The following is a 24,335-nucleotide window of genomic DNA, read 5'->3' on the forward strand; positions in this document are numbered from 1 at the left end:
TTACTCTAAGGAAAATCTGAACTTCCATAAATTTAGGAACCCATTAATATCATTATTTTTTGTTATAATTTTTACATCTTGATATAAGATTCATCCCAATAAATGAGATTTAGTACAGAAAGAGTAATATATTCTTTACATTTTAACAATATAAAGGATATTATCTCTCACAAATTTCTTTTTGTAAATTGCCTTTGTACTTTTAAATTAAAGGGTAGTTATTTGAGGGATATTTATTAATTTTAAATGTTTTCCTGTGTTTCAGGATTATGAGCAAAAGAATGAATAAAAAATCGTCTGCCCTATTCAAGAAAAATATGAAGAGTTGTTCCTTACATCCTTACAAAATAAAAAGAAGAAGAGTAATCAAAACCAGTTGTATAGAGGAGAGAAAAAGAAGATGATATGTTTAACTAAAATTTAATAAATAGATCAATTTCGTTAAATAATTTGTATTAGAATTTAAATTACATAAAATGGAATACTGATAATAAAATGAAAGTAATATTAATATTAACGATTGCCAAATTTGAGGGAGAAGAGAATTTTCTTACTAAAGTTAGGTAGTGCATTTCTAATTTATCTCATTAGCTATGGTTGATATGCTAGTTAAGTTAATTTAATCTAGGCCTTTAAAACCTAAAATAAACAATTGTCAATCATCTAAAGATGCACTTGAGGAAATGGAGAGAGAGGGATATATGCGTCTGCCGGGAGTCAAACCCTGGTCTATTGCTCGGAAGGCAATTATCCTAACCGTTGGACAACAGATGCTTGTTTCGTAGGGTGATTTACAAGAGCGAATTTGAAGGTGAGCACTTTTGGACTTTTGATCCCACTTGTCCCATGAACAAAACTTAAAGTTTAACAAGTTTTGATTTTTGACCTTCAAAGATTACCCATGGGGCAAGCGCGGATCAAATGTTCAAGACCGCCTATTTTTGAGGTCATTGGATATATAATTTCCTATGTTTCGTTACAACTGATCATAGTTCTCTGGCTTTTTAAAATGTTTATAAAAATATTGTCCTTGTCTAAGGTAATTTTTCTTATGAGCAAGAAATTTGTCTGGAGTCGATCCTTATGACCAATCACAACCTCCCAAACTCAGGGATAATGGGTCCGCCTCTTTACCCTTCTAAAAAATCCTTTGTATATTTCAAATCTTTTGCCTCACTCGATAAATGGGTCAGCCAATTCGGATAGTCTATTTTAACACATTTGATTCACAATAGTTTATCAAATGGTAACTAAATATTTATCTACTTTTATGCCTCAAGCAGAAAGCTCTTATTCTCTCAAGTCCTTCGTCAAGAATGGCTGGCTCCATGGCAAAAGTTAACCTCAACCAATTCTTTAGCCCCACAATCATTCCTGCAATATTTTACAAACACTTCAGCAATCAATCCAGAATGTCCAAAGTAAAACCAAAAGGAAAGAAAAATCAACCTATCTTGTTCACTTCTCTTCTATTTTCATGGGGGCAAAGAGTTGGTGGATGTGAAAGAATCAGAGCATAACCGAAAACCTTACGACTACGAGTGAAATAACTCAAGATCCTAAGGCAACTATTTTTCTTCTTCTTTCGGTTGGACTAGAAAAAGGTAAAACTCCGGCTCTATGAGCTTGCTCATATTGCCTATCCGAAGCCCAAATCAAGGAGGACGGTAGGCTGCCAACCAACGTAAAACTTGTCAATTGTTTTGAGAAAACTAAAAATCCTTCGCATCAATGCGGACTTGGTCAAGGATAGGGCACAATGGAAGAAAAAGATCCATTAGGTAATATCTACTAGTTGAGGATATTTTTCATACTTGTTGGAGAACTTCTAATAATATTATTTATATATTTAACTTATTTTTCACTTTTATTTAATTTAGTATGACGATGATATGAAATGAACTGTAATGAAGTGTGGATTCATAGTCGAACCCGACTTGTTTGGGAGTGAGGCATAGTTATTGTTGTTGGACAAGACAAAAGGTAACTAAACATTTTTAAGCTTCTTGACATTATATAATTCAAGAGTGGGTGCAGATTCCTTCTTGAGCAACCATATTAAGAATAAGCTATTTTACCTGGCAGAATGATAACTGATTCTTCATGGGCTAGCTTAGTGCAGAAATCCATATCATCCTTTATGCCTTCCAGAAATGACAGGTTCAATTTAATCTACAAGGCATGAACAAATTAAAAATTGAGATCTTCATCATTAGATTAAGAGGGACTAAAATTGAAGTTCTCTATAAGTCCTCAGTCCTCACCATCACGGACATTGCTCCATCTGGTTTGTACGGGCAGGTAAAGCAAGGTATCTCCTGAACTTTGGCATAAAATACATCAACCGCTTCCTTCAATACGTTGTTGATGTTCAAAAAGAATTCCTTTGTCGTTTTCTCGAGGATGTGAGGTACTGCTCCCTGTACATTATCAAACACACCAAAATCAGATGTTATAGACTTAATTATGTGTATGAATTGACCTTTGATCGTAGGAAACCACAAATAAGCAATACCTGAACAATAGTTGCTGGATTAGCACTGTATTCAAGGTAACTTTGAAGGCATTCAGCAATCTAAAAAGAGAAAAGCAACAGAAAACTCAGCCACATTGTAGAACGGCCTTTAGAAGGCATCGACATGCTAATCCGCAGGCAAATGTTCTTTTAATTTTGCAGATATCTATACGAGCAGTACTTAAAAAACAAGAATTAGCGATGGACAAAACCGTTGCTAAATACCAGAATTATCATAAAATGTTATTAGCTAAGAGCAGTTTGGCTAAATTAGAGAAAAGCTCGTAGCTAATTCCATTTTTTTTTTTTTTTGGTTTGTTTAGTGGAGTGATTATGCAACTCTATTAGTTTCTAGTTTTGCAGTGATCTATATGAGAATATCTCATGTCATCAGTGGATCAGTATTCCTGTTTGTATATATTTTCTGATCAGCAAACTGCAGTAATTAACATGTTGCTCCTCATAATTTTCTATGAAGCATCCTTCGAATATTTTCTAATGAGTCACAGACCTTCTCTTGGTCAATCACTTTTTCTGATTTAGAAAGTTGAAATAAGAGTACAAAAAGATAAGCGAAGACAAGGAATAAAGAGAAGAAGAATGGTAGGATACAAACCCCAGACTTCTTAAGGAGGCCACTAGGATCAACCATTGCTATCCAACCAAGTCGCCAACCAGGAATAATCCATCTTTTTGATATCGACCCCAGAGTTAAAATCGGAGTTATCGATCCAAATACTCCCATTGGAACAAAAGGCTTGCTACCGAAACATAGGTGGCTGTAAACTTCATCTGCAATCACTAGGATTCCTAGCTTTTTTGCCGTCTCCGCAATCTACATGATGAAAATAAAGAAGGGAAAAAACTGAGGAAAGATTTATTCAATAAAAACATGGGTTTTTCTTTAACTTCTAGCCCTTCAGCCCAAATTAATTACGGGTGCTAGCCAAAATATACAGTACATATACACTGATTATGTATATTATATATATATATATATATATATATAATATGTATATTCTTAATATACAAGACATATACATTTTCTGGCTAATATTTTTTTGGATGGTCCAAAAAGGTAATTATCCCTCAAAGCATTGGAATTTAAACAAATGGTCAGCAATATAGAGGTCAATCCTACCTCTTGCAAGTGTTCGGATGTAAAAACGTTGCCACAAGGATTTCCAGGATTAATGATAACTATGGCAATGGTGTTATCATCAACAAGGGCTTGTAAGCTCTCAAGATCAACTTCCCAGCCCTTTTCGGGGAGAAGGTCAAAATGGCGGACTTCAATATTACTACACGCAGCACGAGCTTCATAAAATGGATACCCTGGTTTAGGAAGCAATATGTTGGCACCGGGGCGAGCAAGAACTGCTGTTACAACTTCAATCCCTTGATTAGCACCAGGTGTAAGGAAAATATCGTCTGGTGATAGTTGGTGAGGAAGATCATAAGAGAGATATTCCGCTACCGACCTATTACAACAGATGAAAAAATGGGCATCTATTAGGGTATGTATTTGGCATCAGCAAATAGCTTTGTTTCTTTAACATTAGAGAATAACCTTGATGAGACCTAATCATCCTCATTCATGATGATTAGGCCAAAACAAATGACAAGAAGAACCAGTAGCTATGCTAGTGGGAGGTAACAGAAGGAGGTAGCAGGTATTTGACTTAGTAGAGGCTCGCGCAAACTAACTTGGACACCACGGTTATAAAGAAAATGACGAGAAGTCTACAACACGACGACAAGAAAATTTCCCACTCATGCTCACTTCCCCTTCAGTCTTTAGAAGATTATTGCTATCTTAGACCTGTCAGTCAAATATACTTGATGCAGAGATAGAAAGTAAAACTCATTTGCGGCTCTCAGAACATACACATGCGAAGGGAACCTTAGGTGATTTCCTCCCATATGTCCAAGCCTTTGTAGACAGAGTTATCCTATATCTATGCTGGGTGGAATATAACAGGTACCCCATGAAATTAGTCGAGGTGTACGCAAGCTGACCCGTGTACCACAATTTCGAAAATAAAAAGACAGATGTGATGTGAAATTGGCTAGAATTTTTTATTAGAAGTGTTCAATGCATTGGCAGAAAAGTGTATTCCATGAGTAACTATGAGTACACAGCTCGAAACACCTCATCTTATATCATGCAAGGAAAATTGCCGCACCGCCCATCAACTATCAATAGCATAGTATACTTGCCTCCTTCCTGAATAAACACAATTTCTTAACTGAATGTGATAAATCAGAAAAGAAAAAGAACTAGATTTTATATCCATGCAAGAGAAAAATTCTGCACCACCCATTATAATATCAATAACCAAATATCTTACACACTTACCTCATTGCTGGATAAAGACCAATTCTCAATAGCAATATACTAGATCAGAAAAATAGAGAGCAACAACCTTTTACATACATGCAAGAGAGAATTTCTGCACCACCCATTAAGATGTCAATATCCCATTATCCCACAAACTTACCTCATTGCTGAATAAAGACCAATTCTAAACTGCAATGCATAGTCAAACCTCTGTATACATCCTCTATAACTGCTAAGTTTTTTTTGAACCAGCTTTTTTATGTTATGCTATATTATATGTTCAATATAACATTATTTTACTATATCAGCCAAAAAATCCAGACAACAAATGCCATAACAGGGAGATTTGACTGCAAATAAATCAGAAAAAATAAAAAGGAGCACGCTTTTAGATCCATCAAGAGAAAATTTATGCACCGCCCATTAGAATATCAAATAATCCTAAAAGATTACTCCTTGCTGAATAAAGACCAATTCTAAAACTGCAAGGCACAGTCAGACCTCTCTAGCTATAATTGACAGCCATATTCTGTAACAAGATTTCAGTATAACGGCTAAGTTTTTTTGGAACCGATTTTTCATGTTATTTTACTCCTTATATCTTCTCTATAACACTATTTCGGTATAGCAGCCAAAAGATAACAAGACAACTGACACTGTTATAGAGAAATTTGATTGTAATAAATCGGAAAAAATAAAAAGAACAAGCTTTTACATCCATGCAAGAGAAAATTTCTACACCACCCACACATTATCCTACACACTTACCTCCTTGCTGAACAAAGACCAGTTCTAAAATGCAATGCACAATCAGACCTTTCTATAACAATCATCCTTCTATAACAACATTTCAATATAACGGCTAAGTTTTTCTGGAACCCATTTTTCATGTTATGCTATATTATATGTTCTCTATAGTAACATTTCGCTATAGTAGTCAAAAAATATCCAGACAACTGACACCGTTCTAGAGAGTTTTGAATGTAATTAAAAAAAGAAAAAGGAACAAGCTTTTCCATCCATGCAAGAAAAAATTCTACACCACCCATCAAATATCAATTAAACCATTATCCTACGCATTTACCTCCTTGCTGAATAAAGACCAATTCTAAATTGCAATGCACAATCAGACCTCTCTATAACAGTCATTTTTATAATAACATTTCACTATAACAACTAAGTTTTTTTTAATAGATTTTTTATTACATGTTCTCTATAACATTTTTAATAGATGTTCTCTATAACAACATTAACCGATGCCGTTATAGAAAGATTTGACTTTAAAAAGAAAAAAAGGAACAAGCTTTTACATCCATGAAAGAGAAAATTTCTGCACCACCCATTCAGTGGAAGAACCAGAATTTCGCTAAGGAAATTCAAAATGTAAAGAGGTAAATTCATGAAGAAGCCAAGTTATTCAACATAAAATAAAAAGTAATTTTGACCTTGACTATACAATGTAATCTTTTCTTCCATGAAAGGTAGTTTGAATGAACCCTTGCATGCGCTCCTCCCACTGCTAGAAATAGATGTTTTTCTCATCGACGTTCAATGGAAAATTTGTGCTATAAAACATGATTTTCCCACCTTATTCACCGAACCAAATCACTAGGGAGCACCGGAGATGAAATCATGTTTGGACATGGGATTTCTTAAGTTACAATTTTTTTATTAAAAACCCCACAAGTTGGAAACTAAAAAATTTCCCAATTCTTATACAATCTTTCCAAATGAAAATCATAGTTCATAATAAAATTAATACGGGTCAAAAAAGAATCCACTTAGCCAAAATACAACATCCCTTGATCAAACTTTAGTTCAATAAAAAAAAATTTAACATGAATAGTAATTAACTAAATATAATCCTAATGGTAAACATGATTGGTAAATATATTTTCACATAATATTTAATACAAATGGTTGGTTAACATGATTGGTAAATATTTTTACCATTAATCTTTTTTTACAAAAATATAAACTTTAAATTTTACATTTATATTTTTTGAAATCATGATTTCAAATCCCAAAAAAAAAAAGCATGCTAAGGATGATTTGGATTTCATCTCATGAGATGAAATAAATAAATTAAGTTTTTCCCACATGAGATGAAATTCGCATGTCCAAATAGCCACATGAAGATTTTTCGTTGGGAAACTTTCTCATTTTTCCGTGATTTTAGTAGTGGCTCCGCCCATGCAATTAATTTTCAATGGGAAATCAGTGGGAAAATAGTGAATTTTTAGTAGTGGCTCAGCCCATGCAACCATTAATGTACTACTCTAATTCTCTAAAAGCTTACCTCCTTGTTGAATAAAGACCAACAGCAGGTGCATAACCATTGAACTTAGCAGATCGAACTGCACCAAAAATAGCATCTTCAGTTACCGGAGACGTTCGAAAACATGGGATTGATGAAGGGTCACCACGACCCAAATGAATCAGTACTCTCCCATCTTCTTCGTTAAGATTTTCCATAATTGTTTCAAGAACTGATCGAATTGAGAATAAAGATTTTTCCTTAATATCATCGCCATTCTTGAAACCCCATTTGCACAATTTATTCTCCATTTCGTAGTTTCTTTCAATTGTGTTTTTTTTTTTCTTGGAGATTTTATGGGAGTTAACGGCAAATGCAGTTCAGTTGTTTTTCTTCGAGGACATGCACATTTATACAAAGAAAGAGAGTGGTGTAAAAGTTAACCCTTTTGTTTGGATGACATGTGACACTTTTTTTTAAAAAAAAAAAAAAAAAAAATTATTACATAGGGGTAGGGGAAGGAGAAATGGGGGAGGGAATTACAATGTAGGGACTCGAACCCTCACCAACAAGGTGAAAGTTCAGGTAGTCAACCAACTGAGCTACTAGATCCCTACATGTGACACTTTTGTTTGTCTCACGTTATTGACACTTTTTTTTTTAGTTTTCATGGGTGTTCGGTAGAATTCTAACTATATCCAGATTCACGCCGTATAGAGCCCCATTCGGGGAAATGCTCCCTGCCAAGAATTTTTTCATACTCAAGATTCGAACCTGACATTATTGACACTATTCATCTATCAAGAGATGAATTTTGAAGCGGAAAAACGGTTGGATTTGCACGTGTAACCTCACAAATAAGTTATATTTGCTCTTCGTTATATTTTTTTGATATATTTACCCCAGCTATCCAATTTTAAGGTTATATTTACCCTTATCATCCAATTTTAGGATCATATATATCCCTCATTGGTTAAATCCAATATCCCCATCTAAATTTTTCTACATAACGCCCACGTGACACGTAAATTCCAAAGTTTCTCATTTTTTGTTTTATGGTTATAAGATCAACGGTTAATTTGGAAGCTCAGAAAATTGTGGGATAGTTTAAAGTTTAGGGGAAAAATAAACTACAAATTACTCTAGAGATATATTGTATTTTTATTAATACTATCATCAGCAATTCAGCATTACTCATTACTCCTATTTATTTAGTGAAGCAAATTTTCACATTTGTCTATTGAATTAACAAATGTTCCTTCGATTGGGTGAATTCAGACCAAGTTATTTTCCCTCCATGGAAATATATTGAAATTCTTTTTAGTGGCATCAACGAAAAAGATTGTGAAAAATGTCTATTTTATTTATGAAATTGAAGCTTCACTTAGTTCTATAGTGTTGCTCTAGTTCTAGAAAGTAATAAGAGCGAATCAGACATGGTTTATTGAAATGAATTTATTAGTGCGAGTAATATAGTGATGTCTGGCTGATTGCTGATTGAATTTACGTTTGGCTGCTCAAGAAGAGGTGGAATAATTTAAAGTTCGAAAAAAATGTGCCATGTAGGGGTCACATAGACAAATTTAGGTGGGGATATTTAACTAATGAGGGTGGGGACATTGGATTTAACTGATGAGGGGTAAATATGGCCTTAAAATTAGATGATAGGAGTAAATATGATCCTGAAGTTGGATGACAAAAACTAATATATCAAAAAAGTATAATTAAGGACAAATATAACTTATTTGTGAGAGTGCAGGGCAAATCTGACCCTTTTCCATTTTTGAAACTAAATAAAATTTGATCAGCTTAATATCTTAAAATTAAAATTAAGATATTTAAAAGTTATATGAAAAGTACTTTAAGCTACAACTATTCCCATATCGATAAGAAGGAAAGTATACATTTTAAAATATTAATACATATAGTTTGAATCTCGTAAATTAAAAAGTATGACATGAATTGTGACAAAATGAGTATATTAAATTATTAAATATGTTATTATGTAGTGATGAAAAGTGTCATTTCATATAAAAATTGATTTAGTGTGCTTGCCATTTTCTTCCTCCTCTTTGCCTTACTTTTTATTTAACAATCCTATTTATCTTTTATCATACTTTTCTTTTAATATAATTTCTATCCTTTAGATCTATTCGGTCCATATTATAAAAAATTTTTAATATTATTAAACACAAATCAACTAATATTAAAAAAAAAAAAAAAATTGGGTCCCATTACGTAATATTAAAAAATAAACAATGTCAAAAAAAAAAATGTACTATTAATCATAATAAAGTTTTAAACTTACCCTTATTGTGAGCCCATATTAAACACAAACCAACCAATATTAAAAAAAAAAAAAAAGGTAAAAAAAAGTGCAACCCACCATCTCCAAACTCACGGCAAAAAAAAGTGGACATATTAACAAAATCAAGCAAGAAATATTAAAAAACAAACAATGTCAAGAAAAAAAGGTGGAAATTTTGTATTCGTAACAAACACTAATATAATAAAGTTTTATATACGGAGCACAAACTACAATGTTATATTAATTGTGTTTTGAACATTAAAAAAAATAAAGTAAAAAAGTGAAACCCACCATCTCCAAACTCACGGGGAAAAAAAGTGGACCCCATATTAATAAAATCAAGCAATATAAAAAAAAAAAGTGAATCCCATATTAAAATAACAAACAATAAAAAAAAAAAAACGTAGTATTAGTATAATATAATAAAGTTTTAGAAAACAAATTACAATGTTATATTAATCTTTTTGAACTACATATATATATATATATATATATATATATATGCATAAAAATAATGCAAACTAATAATGTCCAAAAGGGTTATACTAAACAACACACAAGCAATATAAAAAAATGGACTCATATTAACAAAATCAAGCAATATCAAAAAAAAAAGTGAACCCCATATTAAAAAAAAATAATGTCCAAAAAAAAAAAAGGACTTTGTATTAGTAGTAAACACTAATTTCCATATCTCATTAAGTCAATAATAATGGATTCATTGCCACGTGTATCAATCCAGTAGTGAAATGAAATTTTTCTTCAAAGTTAAGATGTCAAACCATACTTTTTTCTTATTTTTTTATATTAGAAAAATCTAAATATTAATTATGTCATTTATTGTTATGTTCACTAAAATAAATATACTTAAAATATTTATATTTTAAAATAAGATAGAATAATGTGAAAAGAGATTAATTGTAAAAAAAATCAAATATAAATAATGAATAAAGTAAATTAGTCAAATTATAATTCTAATCATAAAAAATATGCAAAAGACAAATGACAAGTAAAATGTTAAACCGAGAATATTTACCAAAAATAAAAAAATAGTATTTCATCATTTAAATAGAAAATCAATTTTTATTTTGTTTCGTTTTAAACATGTAAAATTAATTTAATAATTAAATTAGCATTATCCAAATCAAAATTTGATAAAAAATAATAAGTATTTTACACCTTTAAATTAATCGATTAAAATTGAAAATATCACGTTGTTAAATATTGATTATTTTATTTCAAAGAGAGGCAAATAGTTTCCTTTTAAACAAGTCTTCTCTTTTAAAAAATATTAATAAATTTGCCGTTTTTGTATTCAAAGCAAACATTAATATAATAATTTTAGATGAAAAATTACAATGACATTAATCGTTTTTGAACACAATATATAGTCTATATATATATATATATATATAATTTTCAACAATTACATACACATAGATGCACTATAATTTAAAGTGTTGTCTAGTATTAATCTATTCGGTCCATATTATATTTTTAACTTTTCATTTAGTTCAAAATAAAACATTTCTTACGTAATCAAGAATGTACTATTAATCATATTTTTTAAACTTACCCTTATTTAGATAAGTGAGCTTTTACATAACCAAGAAATCACATTAAGTATGTATTAGTTATTTAGTTAAGAGTAATTTAGTGAAAACACCGAAATCACATTAATATGTATTATTTAATTAAGAGTAATTTAGTGAAAACACCTTCTACATTTTTAGGGTGACTTTTTTTATTACAATATAGACGGAAGGAGATTAGGTTTATTCTTCGATTTTTCATTATAAAATGACGTATAATTATTCAATTGTTTATTCATCAAAATAATACTCAGTATAATGCAAATATTGTATCATATAATACGATACATAATTTTATGTAACAACTAACAACCATATATCCAAACAAGCTGTTAATTAATTAATTTTTGTCTGATAGTATGATGACAATTAAATTGGCATCATACAGATTCCCCTACTGATAAATCACGTTGTTAGAGAGGGCAGACCCCAACTTGTAAGATTGGATTTTCCTTTGTTCAAAGCAAGAAAAATATAATTAATGAAATCCAAGAAAATGTTCGCGACACACATTAATATAATAAGTTTTTAACTTATTGTTTGGTGTCTTATATAATTGATATTTTAGTAATATTACTATGAATACATTTATAAAGAGAACTCGTAGAATCAAGTTGTAGTAATAAATAATAATATTCTTACTCAAATGATTTGAATTGTGCTTCTTACTTTTTTTATTACAATATCGTTACATTGATTTTTCATTCGACTGTTTAACTATTTTCCACAAAAAAGTTAAGCATCACTAATCGCAGGAGATGGTTGCGCATCATACAACTCACCAACTTCACTAGAGGCCAACCACTATAAAATTATGACTTGCTCAACCTATTTAGAAAGCTCGAAGAGCTTCCCTTCATTCATTACAAAGCCAAGGTCTTAGGTCTCCGAGTCAGCCCACGCTTTTTCGATTCCCAATCATCTTAGTCTATTTTGACTCCCCCAATTAATCAGCCCATTTAAACGCTGAGTTGATATACAACGCAAATTGACCCATGATAGAACTTTGTATAAATTTTTAAGAAGACATTTTTATATTTGGAATATTATATATAACCATAATATAAGGAAGAAAGTTTTAGTAAGTACATAAACAAATAATAAAGAAAACAAACAAAAAATAAAAAAACTTAGCAAGAGTTGGACGGAGTGTGTTGTGACTCGTTTTTTAGTCCATTTCAGTGTAAGTAACTTTGAACTGATCATTTGATCCGCCCATTTATTAGCTCAGCCTACTTTGACCCTGATCCGCCAATTTATTAACTCAACCCATTTTTATATACTCAAAACAGCCCATTTGACACCCCTACGCTAGGAGCCTCGTTCCGGGTAGGAATTGTTATTGTACTATAGAGTATAGTAGAGGATTTGTTAAAAATGTAGCAATCTTCTCATGATCAACCACAAAAAGAACTCAGGAGTCATGGTATTGCGGAATAATAAAGGTACAGATTGTCAAATGTAACATGTTCAGTAACACAGCCTATATATGCATAAATTCATTATTTATCCAATTCATATTCATAGATATATACATATACATTATTTTTCCTAACATAACAGTCTAGAGAACTGCTTTAGCCATCCGCAGAACTGAATATTCTCTTACTAAACACTGCACCCAAAAAAAAAAAAGGAAAAAAAAAAAGTTAATTACTACTATAACATAATCATAAGAAATATTACATACATTCCAATTCATATGGACACCTTTTCTTTATTAATCCATTCTAAAATGATCAATGATACATTCTTATACTTGAAAGAAAAATAAATTTAAACTTTTATTTGCCTTCAATGAGAACCTTAGATCATGACCGCACCAATAATGTTGCGTCATGTTTAAAACTACTAGTTTTGAAAATTTTATAGACACAAGTGTTACGCTATGTTTAACATTGACTATAAATTTAAAAAATCTTCCTTTCGTTCATATAGGGTCCAATTACGTTGCACAAATTGAAACGGGAGCGTACATACAGTGGCGGATCCAGAATTTTCACCCAGGAGGTTCGAAAAAAAACAATAAAAGCTAAATATAAAAAATAATGTTGTTAATCAAACCTAGGATGCTAAAGGCAATTTTAACACCCCGGACCGCTTGAGCTACTTATTTTGCATATGTTCAGGATGTTCAAAAGCTAATATATGTACATAAACACAGAAAATCCATTCTATATATACACTGTAACTTTTTGCAGAGGATGTTCGGGTGAACACCCTCACCTCCACTTAAATCCGCCCCTGCATACATATACAAAAGTTATTGGGAGGAGAGAAATTGAGAGTGATTGAATGTACGTACTTTGTGCAGTCCATGTGCTCGGAGATAGGGAAACTACGATGAATGTTACACTTTGTGTTAAGATCTTCGATCCGCGAATAGAGATAAGGAGGATGAGGCTTTCCACTGCCAGGACAAGCATAAGAAAAAAAACTGCTAGATTCTTAACTACCATTTAGTTTAATTCTTGTGTATCTTTTATGGCTATGATGGAACTTATTATAAGTAAACTTTGCTAGTGGAGATTTATATGATGATTTTGGAGGAGATTTCATTTGCAGTTATTAATTAATTCTGTGATCATTCAATTTGGATTAGTATATACTTAATGCGTAGTAACTCCAAACTGATTTCATTAATCTCGTTGTGGCTTGAATGTCGGGAATCTGTTGCACAAAATGAATCACAAATACTATATGTAGAAAATATAGCGAAGAAAAGTAAATCAAAGAGAAACGCCTGTTGTAAATTTTCAACATCGTAACTAAGATCGGAAGATTCAACTAAAGAAGAGAAAGCTATGAAAAGGAGAATTTGATTATGGAAGAAAAGACTTTCTTAAATTGGGCTTAAATAGACTTACAATTGGGGTTGGTTTGGCTTGGCTTACAAATGACTAAGTACCCTATTTATCTTCATAATAGGGATCTTCAGATATTATTCTAGATACATCCATAAGAAAAATCTAATCATCTTTATCTCTACTACTCTAGAATATCTACAGATTTTTTTCTTTAGGATAATTATCCAGATCCTACACTGACTATTCTAGATAATTCCATAACTCTCAGCTATAAATATCCAAGTGTCTAGAATTTCTAGACAATTCCTAAATACAATATATATCAAAGATATTATATTATAACTTTCTAGAAACTCTTTTAAATATCTATGATATTGTTCTTCCAAAAAATTAACTTTAATATTTCACACTATATGTTAGAATGGCATTAATAAGGTTATCAATTTGCTTAGTTATGAAGGAATTTTCTATTATAGTAAAGAGGTTACTGAAATTGTGTAAAAGTTAGTTTACAACTTGATTAAAAAATTGAGATTACAAGCTGTATCCAATAACAAGTTTTTCCTGAAATAGCTAGTTGGTGAAAGTTAATATTATATTAAGACAGAAAATACATCATTACCCCCTGAATTTGGATCATATTTTCAAAAAGACGATTTAACTTTGCGGGAGTTCTATTAACCCCTGAACTTGTTCGAACTAAAATAAATAAGCCACTTCAAACCCCCCGAAGGAACTATTTATTTTGGACAATGACAAAGTTCAGGAAGGATGTCGGAGCCCACAAAGTTAAAGTATCTTTTTGAAAATATGATCCAAGTTCAGGGCTACCACTGCCAGGACAAGCATAAGAAAAACAACTGCTAGATTCTTGACAACTGCTAGATTCTTGACTACTATTTAATTTAATTCTTGTGGATCTTTTATGGCTATGGTGGAACTTATTATCAGTAAATTTTACTAGTGGAGATTTATATGATGATTTTGGAGGAGATTTCATTTACAGTTATTAATTAATTCTGTGATCATTCAATTTGGATGAGTGTATACTTAATGCGTAATAACTGCAAACTGATTTCATTAATCTTGTTGTGGCTTGAATATCGGGAATCTGTTGCACAAAAATGAATCACAAATACTATATGTTGAATGGCATTAATAAGGTTATCAATTTGCTTAGTTATGAAAGAATTTTCTATTATAGTAAAATTAAGAAGAGGTTACTGAAATTGTGTAAAAGTTAGTTCACAGCTTGATTAAAAAAAAAAAAAAATTGAGATTACAAGACAATGAGCTGTATCCAATAACAAGTTTTTCCTGAAATAGCTAGTCGGTGAAAGTTAATATGATATTAAGACTGAGAAAATACATTATTATCCCCCTAAACTTGTATTATCCCCCTAAACTTGGATCATATTTTCAAAAAGATACTTTAACTTTGTGCGGTCCTCTTATATTCCTGAACCTGTTCAAACTAAAATAAATCGGCCCTTCCGACCAACTTTGGCACCTCCTTATAGGTCAAGGGTAGCGCGTGTGTGCCACCTCTAATAAAAATAATTATATTCCATCTTTTTGGACCTGTTTAATACGAGTTGGATTTTTACACCCAAATATCTTTTATCCGATAACTATTAACCTTTTTCCCAATTTTCAGTAGACCCATAAAGGAATTTAGCAATGGAACTTCAAAATTTAAATGACCCACCAAACAATTTGCATATTGCGAACTGCCCATCAGCAAAATCACAGGAAAAAAAAAAAAATCAAGTTTTCAAACCCCACCCACCCCATCTCCAAATTCTCAGAAAACCCAAATGTAATCTAAGATTTTTTAAACAAACAAAAAATAAACTTATTATCCTTGACCTATAAGCAGGTGCCAAACTGGGTCGGAAGGACCGATTTATTTTAGTTTGAATAGGTTCAGGAGGATAAGAGGACCCCCACAGAGTTAAGGAGGATAATGATGTATTTTCTCTAAGACTCGCTTGACATTATTATCCATTGTCTTTACCTCAAATCCTCGACATCCTTTCAATTTTATGAAGTCTAATAACAAACATATAGTATACATTCCCTATTCATAAATTTTGATTTGAGTGCCTTTAATATATGATTAACCACATTAACCTTCAATTAATTGAGAATTATGCATTTTTATCCATAATTATTAATTGTTCTACCATTTAATTGCTATGTGATGTTAAATTTGTATTGTTACTTCATGTTTGATGGTAATATAGTTGTATAAATAGTCAAATATATGCGGTGCTTTATTTTTTGGTCCCTAAATTATAAGTATATTCGATTTTGATCCTTGTGATATATAATGAAAACGCATTTAACCTTTCAATTAATAAAATGCGTGTTTTTAGTCCCTTAAATGTACGAAGTATATTGTATTTGAACTACTTTAAGAACTATATTATCGTCAAATATGGAGTAACAATACAACTTTAAAATAACACATGAGTAATTAGGTGATGGAACCACTAATGATTATGTGTAATATTGTGAATACTCATAAGCAAAAGAATCAAAAAGAAAATATTTCAAATAATTCAAGATTAAGAGCCCGTTTGGATTGGCTTATAAGTTGCTTATAAAAAAATTTGTTTTATTTTTTTTGAGTGTTTGGTGGCTAAGAACAAAATCGTTTGTCTTAAAAATAAGCTCAAAAAAATAATTAGGCATTTAGTTTAGGCTTATCTAGCAAATGAACATAAGCGAAAAAAAATAAGTTAGGCTACCCCAACTTATTTTTTTAGCGCAAAAACTTATAGGCATAAGCCCATCCAAACAGGCTCTAAATGTGCTTAATCGGATATCACAAGGATCAAATTACAATTTACCAGTAATTGAAAAACCAAAAGTGCTATCAACCTTATTATTATATTATTAGGACATTATTGCTTTCTACTTTAATGGTCGTTTATATAGCCGTTATACAAAGTGCCCATTCTTGAAAAGTCACATAAGCTCCTCCTTTTTCAAAAAAATTAGACCGTTAGACTCAAATCACTACGTAAATCCCACATTTCAACTCTTTTCTTCCATCAACACACAACAAAAAACAGCAAAAAAAAATCTCTTTCACAGAGATCAATCAAATCCAGGAAAAAAATTCACACAATTTTCGTGCACCAACGTTGTTAAAACTGGAAGAAAATGACAGATTTAAACACGCGTGTAATGGATGAGGATTATGAGTTCTCAGCGCCAAGATTCTACGATTTTATTAATGGAGAGACTGAGGAGGATATATAACGCTGAGCTTTGGTTCGATAATACAATCAGCTATGCACCTTCTCGTATGTCTATACTTTTAATTTCATTTCCTTTGCTGCTTTCAATCGATTACTCATTTAAGTGTCTTAGTTTTGTTGAAGCCTTGTTTAAGGAATAAAAAGAAACTTTTGAATCTTGTAATCCTGAATTAAAGAATGTACTAAAATGTTCAATCTTATTGTTTTTGTAGGATGTTTGAATTCTCAACTTACGAATTATATATAGATGCCCTCTTTTTGGGACAAACAAAAAACAAAAATAAGACACTTAAATTGAGACAGAGGGAGTATTAATTTTTTACCATTGTGATTTTTTGGGTTTCACTTTTTTTTTTTTAAGGGTTTGGTAGTTAGTTTACTGCAGATTTTTGAGTTAACTTTGTCTCTGTTCTGATCATAGTTACTTCAAAACTTAAAAAAGATGACTCTTTTTTTTTTTTTTTTTTTTTTTTTTTTACCTTTCATACCTGTATCATTTCCTGTAAAATGCGCCAGCTTTACTGAATTTCAAAATTTAGGGTAATAATTTTGAATGATACACAGAGGAATTTAGACAGGGTGTAGTAGAAATTGGGTTTGGACATGCTTTTGTAACAAAGGCGGATCCAGGATTGAAGTTTATGAGGATTCACCTGGCGATCTCCAAGTTGATATTACAGTAGTAATAGTGTTCACAATTAAACGTTTATAGATATTTAGTAGGTTTCTTAATATATACAAGATTTGGGTAAAAGTTACTGGGTTCACGTAAACCTGTAATCGATTCTCTATGTAAATATGAGTTAAAAAATTAATATACTAATTAAGGCCTCAATTATGAACCAAAGATCAAGATGATGGAGAGTGTAAGACAACTTAGTTGCATGTTTTTTTTTTTTTTTTTTTTTTTTGGGATATTTTGTTTCTTTTCAAGGGATTGTCACTATATCCTGTGAAAATGTTTAATTTACTTTCTATAAGAATAATGTAGATTGGTAATTGTGTCCACTGCAATTGCAGGGGTTTCTGTAATGATGTTGAGTGCTATTCTAAAAAGTGTATTAATTGCAATCAGAGACGGAACCAAGTTACTTAGTTTATGGGTTCTAGATAACACTTTTACCTATTAAATGATTCTTTTAACACAAATACAAGGTTCTGCCGAACCACTTAGGCTCCGCCCCTGATTGCAATGTGAGGTTGATATTTGGTTATTATTCTGTGTTGGCTTATGCAGGGCTTTATGCTAAAACTTGAGACTTTCTTTCCATTGTTTAGCCTTAGGGAGAAGGGGAAGAGATGGTACTTGTATGGGATTTGTGAACTCTTGTAAATATGAAGAGAAGTTTACTAATTTGAGACCATAGATATGCAACCAGAGATGAAAGAGAGAGTAGCAACACAATTTAGTAATCTGTTAGATAATTTCCTTTCAGTTCAAAGGCATGGCCATTGATATTTAGGTGGTCCATAGGCACTGTCACTATTCGGTAGAACTGTTAAAATTTCTTGTATCATTCAATACACAGTCAATATGGATTGTAATTGTCCTTTGCAACAGGTGACAGACGGAATGTTGATTGGTTATTCATGTGTTGTCTTTTGCAGCTTTTATGCAAAGAATCAAGAGTGGTAGGATGATTCAACTTGAGAGCCTATGTGATTTTACCAAAGACGAGGAGTTGCAGGATAATGCAAGGTCTACCGATTTATATTGCAACAAACTTTTAGTTAGATTGACGGGAGTTCATAGTTCTTTCATTTACATCAAGTTCCTCCTCTTCTTAATATACTGATTGTTCATATCTAAACAGGCTCTAAGCTGAGCCCTCTTCTTCTGGAAATAAGGAAGAAGTAAGGCCAAATGGGGTTGAAGAACCTGCAGCTGAGCTCACGTCTTCCGTAAATAAGGAAGAGGTAATCCCAAATGAGATTATTGAGGAACCTGCAGCTGAGCTTGTTTCTTCTGGAAGTAAGGAAGAGGTAACGCCAAATGAGATTATTGAGGAACCTGCAGCTGAGTTTGTTTCTTCTGGAAATAAGGAAGAGGTAACGCCAAATGAGATTATTGAGGAACCTGTAGCTGAGCTTGTTTCTTCTGGAATTAAGGAAGAGGTAACACCAAATGAGATTACTGAAGAATCTGGTAGCAGTCTTCCTAATTTAGTATCTGTTCAGCAGCAGTCAAATGTAGAAGGTCGGTTATACTTAAGGCACTATCATTTGGCTTTGTCACTTGCAACTAAGTCCCCTAACCCGTTCAGTCCTTAATGCATTTAAATACAAACTTTTTGTGACAGAAGTTAGCACCCTGCACCACCAACGATATCTCAGAACAGTGATCAAAAGACTGATTCCAAGAAGCGACAGACTGCTAAAAAGATTGCTAGCCTTCTTAGAAACCCTTCAGCATTAAAGTCGAAAGCTCACCTGCAACAGTCACTATTGAAGAAGAGTAGTAATCCAGCTAGTGCGAAAGTAAGTTAACAGTTTTATCTTCTCAGCACTGATCTTTTTTGTTTGGTCATTCCAAATATGTTTTTTTCTGATAGAAAGAATGAATTGTTGTTGATGCATAGGCAACCAATCGCGAAAAGTGCTGTTGGAACGCATAATCTTGCTCAAGAAAACCAAGCTATAAAAAGACAGAAACTTGAAGGCGGAAAATCCAGACAGGTGGATTTTATCTTTCATATCTTATTCCGGACATGCATAATATCTCACTTTTTATCTGATTGTTCTTCTTCTTTCAGATTCTTAACATCAAACCCGAGAATCTTCCACACAAAGCAAAAGTCAGGGTTGCTAGCAGCAGTTCCACGTTATTCGCTTCGACTGCAAAAACTCATAAACTGGACAGAAAGGTTTTTAATGACAACATTTTCCTTTTATTGCATTTTGGAATATATGCAAATTTGGATGTTTGTGAGTCTAACTTAACATTATTTCTACTCTTAAGATGTATGTTCGGGAACCAGTTGCCCCCTTCGTTTCAATAGCAGAAATGATGAAAAAGTTCCAATCTAGCACGAGGGAGATGTCGCTGTCTCGCATGAGCAGTTCTACTTCACATGTAAATAAATCAATGGAGTCTTACTTAATATTAACTAGCTTTTTCCCTTTACATTTCTTCTAAAGTATTTTTAATTACCCAGGATGATCCAGCTGGACTGATGCAGAGGAAGCAGAAGCAGCTTATATTGACCAGGCCTAAAGAACCGGAATTTGTAACAGCTCAACGTGTTCGTCCAACAAGAGTGAAGAGTTCAGCTGAGCTAGAGGAAGAGATGATGGCCCAAATTCCCAAGTTTAAAGGCTCGCCCGTTAAACAAAAAAAAAGGTACCTCATGTTATTAGACGTGTTCCCTCCTTTCGTGATTTTTAGTAGGCGTTTGGACATGAATTGAGTGCTAATTTTAAAAAGTAGTATTTGAAGTTGAAGAACGGTTTTGGAAGTTGAAGTTGTCTTTGGACATGCTTTTCACTTGAAAAAATGTTGGTTTTGTAAGTCAGAAAAAAAATTTCACTTGAAAAACTGGTCATAATCATTCTAATGTGTAACTAAACAATGGTTTGAAGATATTTTTAGGAAAAAAGGAAAAAAGAAATCATGTCCAAACGTGCCCTTAATAGTGTCTTTTGATCTTACCTTCCAAAACTGTCTTCAATATTTTGGCAACAGATATTGGAAATTCCAACTCTACCAGCATTACCGAAGAGTACACCTCAACTTCCAGAATTCAAGGTATAGTATAGATTGTCAAAGTTGTAATTTTTTGTGTAAATTCGAAATAAATTTTTATCTTTATTTCTGCAGGAATTTAATTTGCAAACTATGGCAATTTGTTAATCAAAATGCGGAAAACATCAACAGTTGCATCGATAGAATCTACTCAGGTACAAGGAGTGCTTCCTGTAATCACTCAGCATAAAAACAAATTCACTTAATATAATTACTGAATATAACAAACTCATTCATCGCAGAGTCATCAATGGAACCCGTCCATCTTACAGCTCCAAAATCACCTGTTCTTTAAAACATCACTAAGAGCACACCTCCAAGGATTAGAAGCTCCAAAGAAATGGCAAGGAAGAACTCAAAAGGTTCCCAAATTTAAGGCAAGGCCTTTGAATAAGAAGGTAACCACAGACACCTACTGCCTTTCTAGATTTTGTGATCATTTATACAAAATGCACTTCTCTCTATAACGGTCATCCCTTATAATAAACATTTCACTGTAACAACCATACTTATGTGGAACCGATCTTTCATGTAAAGTTATATTATATGTTTCTATAACATATTTCGCTATAGTTATAGAGAGGTTTGACTTGTATTGGCAAACTCTTTGCTCTCTAGTTTTTCCTTTGTTGCTGACTTTCCTCTTCAAATTGTAGATTTTTGAAAGTAAAGGAGATTTGGGGATGTTCTGCAACACGAAGAGGCAGGTGACAGTGCCTCAAGAATTTCATTTTGCCACTGATGAACGGATTCCACCTCCAGCTAATGTAGCTGATCTGTCATTTGACAAGGTCCTATTATAATTCATCTTTCTTATGTCCTATTATAATTCATCTTTCTTACTCGCTATCATCTTGACATCCTACCATCGCTTTCTTCTCATTGTATCTTTCCCTATTTGTCCAGCTTTCCTTGGTTCTGAACCTCAAAAATGACAAGAGAATTCCTAGAAATACTATTCCAGATCCCTTCCCCTCTCCACAGAGGTATGGTTCTTTATGTTCTTTTTTTTCTGTTTTTTAGCTAAGTAAAAATAGTTCCTCATAGCTTGGCCTTCCATTGGAGTTCAGGAACGAGGACGGAGAAAGAGAGGAAATTGTTCAATGAACTTACATAAACAAATCGAGGAGGAGAGGTCCAGAATTCGTTAAAGCAACTCCATATCCATATACCACTGATTATCCAGTGGTATGCAAGTCCTAACCAATCTTTTTCTCTTATATCTACTCTAACATCCATCCTTTCCATAATCATGTTCTTACGTTCGTCATTACCTTGTTTTTTCTTATGCCAGATTCCACCAAACCAGAACCAAAAGCAGTGCACAAGACCAGAACCTTTCCAATTGGAAAGTCTTGTTAAGCACGAGCAGACGGGAGGCAGCAAAGAAAGGCGACGAATGGAGGAGGAAGAAGCAAAGATGAGGACTTTTAAAGCTCAACCTATCTTGACTGGAGTAGGATATAAAAGAATAAGCTTTCCATACATTGTCGTTTTTTCAGGTTAGAAAAAGATGGCTTATACTTTTTCAACATTAATGCAGGGACCCAATTCCAGTTCCTGAGAAAGTACGTAAACCCTCACTGAAGTTCAGCACTTTAAATTGCGTGTCAATCACCGTTCTCTTGATAGAGCTGGAGTTTGCTAAGAAGGTAACTTTTGTTTCCCTCTAAAAGCATGTATTAGATTTTTTTCGTCCTATGCATCCGATGCTCAGGTCATAAGTTTGTTGTGCAGGTTAAGGACAAGAATGATGCATAAGAGGTATAGAGAGGAGGCAGAATCTGCAAGAATGGTATGCAACTTGATTTTATGTTATTTAATGTAATCTTGTGATGATATTGGATTATTCTTATTTCATTTACGTCAAGGTTGCTTGTGAAAGTTTGAAACCTCCTGATTGCTTGGTTTTACTATAAAGCATCATTTGAACTTGCATACATACTTGAACGTGTATATGTTGCGGTGCCACTGTACTAGACGTCAATGATGAATTTTTCCCAAAATTGCTGATTGACTAGTGCTTAATAAAGGAAAAAAACTGTGTACTAACCTGTATGATAATTTGAGTTAAAATGCCATGTTTTGAGACTAGCTCCTTCGTCCTACCCAGCAATGTTATACTCTTTAATTACTATAACATGATATTATTGAGATATGAGAACATGCCTTTAAATACATGATTTATGTAAAACGAGCATGGCATCGTAGTTTTGGCATTGACATGACGTATATGATGTTGATATACATATGTGTAATAACTTTGGCGAGCTCACATTCAATCAAGGGATTCATAATTTCATATGATACTTTGCTCAAAAATATTTACTTATTATACATGCATATTATAAGCCAAAAATAAAAAAGCGCATGATAAATGTAAGGGTGAATCCCCTTGAAAGCTTGATATAACCTATTTTTTTAATAAAAGTTGAATCCCTTAATAAAATCTCTGGCTCCACCAACGCTTTACGCTTATAGTTGATATGTACAATTTTGTGTTGTTTAATGTAATCTTGTGATGATATCGGATTAATTTGTATTTCATTTATGGATAGATGGAAGAAGAGAAGGCACGGAAACAATTGCGGAGAACTTTGGTGCCCCATGCAAGACCTGTGCCTAAATTTGATCATCCTTTCCTACCTCAAAAGTATGTAAAGGAAGTTGGGAGTTTTCTGCTTATTTTCTCTCTCAAAAGTATTTTTTCTGTTCCTGTTTTTCTCTACATTCTTGCACTTCTTCTAAATCCTTCGCGCACAATCACAGGTCTTCCAGACAAGTGACGAAACCAAAATCACCAAAGCTACAGATTGTTAAAAGAAAAGAAAGGAGGGCAACGGCATGCCCCTATGCGCCGGTTTCTAGTGCTGCCTCCCAAATGAGGTGATAGTACCAGCGCGATCAATTCAAAAATCGGAGAGCTAATTAGTTGTTCAAGAAGCCTTGAATTCCATAGAGAGAGGTTACTGCTTTGCTTTCCAGCCACTCCAAATTAAAGTTTGTTTTACTCCAAATTAGCTCATTGTTGTATTTATAAAATGTCTGTAAAACTTGTGTAAAATCGGAGCTAAGATATTGCATCTCCAATATTCTTTCACGTATATATATTCAAGTATTCCCAGGGTCGAGAAACTCAAAAAGATAAAAATACGGATAAACCAAAAAGTGGCTAAAAATTTACATGCCAAAAGGGTATAACGTGGATCACCCCACGTTATGCTTGCAATTTTTAATTGTCGGACCATTGAAAAAAAAAAAAAAAAAACAATTTTTTAATAAAACCCTCCACGTTTTACAAATTATATTTGTAAAACGTGGAGGGATCCACGTTTTTGCAAACATAATTTGTAAAACGTGGAGGGATCCGTTTTACAAACATAACCTCTTTTTCCCGCACGGTTTAGGGTTTAATTTGTAAGACGTTGCCTCTATTTAAATCATATTCGGCTATGTTTTTAATAAAAAAAAATTTATTGATTTTTTTAATTTTTAAAGCATATA

The 24,335-nt window shown here is 32.6% G+C and overlaps 1 protein-coding gene, 1 long non-coding RNA gene and 1 pseudogene across 2 annotated transcripts; 1 reads left to right on the plus strand and 2 right to left on the minus strand.

The window, feature by feature from the left end:
* Positions 1 to 1,201: 1,201 nt before the first annotated feature.
* LOC132053350 (nicotianamine aminotransferase 1-like) lies at positions 1,202 to 7,535 on the minus strand. The gene is made up of 7 exons (XM_059445339.1): positions 7,156 to 7,535; positions 3,657 to 3,996; positions 3,132 to 3,350; positions 2,516 to 2,575; positions 2,265 to 2,420; positions 2,079 to 2,172; positions 1,202 to 1,374 (listed from the first exon to the last, which is right to left on the minus strand). Exons 1-7 carry the CDS (start codon positions 7,422 to 7,424, stop codon positions 1,259 to 1,261), a joined length of 1,254 nt encoding a protein of 417 aa, XP_059301322.1. The 5' UTR covers positions 7,425 to 7,535; the 3' UTR covers positions 1,202 to 1,258.
* Positions 7,536 to 12,501: 4,966 nt separating this feature from the next.
* On the minus strand, positions 12,502 to 13,426 carry LOC132054790 (uncharacterized). The gene is made up of 2 exons (XR_009414364.1): positions 13,319 to 13,426; positions 12,502 to 12,628 (listed from the first exon to the last, which is right to left on the minus strand). It is a non-coding gene; the product is annotated as an uncharacterized LOC132054790 (long non-coding RNA).
* Positions 13,427 to 16,775: 3,349 nt separating this feature from the next.
* On the plus strand, positions 16,776 to 23,921 carry LOC132053352 (protein TPX2-like; annotated as a pseudogene).
* The last annotated feature ends 414 nt before the right edge of the window (positions 23,922 to 24,335 follow it).

The sequence above is a fragment of the Lycium ferocissimum genome, chromosome 4 (genome assembly GCF_029784015.1).
Source record: "Lycium ferocissimum isolate CSIRO_LF1 chromosome 4, AGI_CSIRO_Lferr_CH_V1, whole genome shotgun sequence".
Taxonomy (NCBI): Eukaryota; Viridiplantae; Streptophyta; class Magnoliopsida; order Solanales; family Solanaceae; genus Lycium; species Lycium ferocissimum.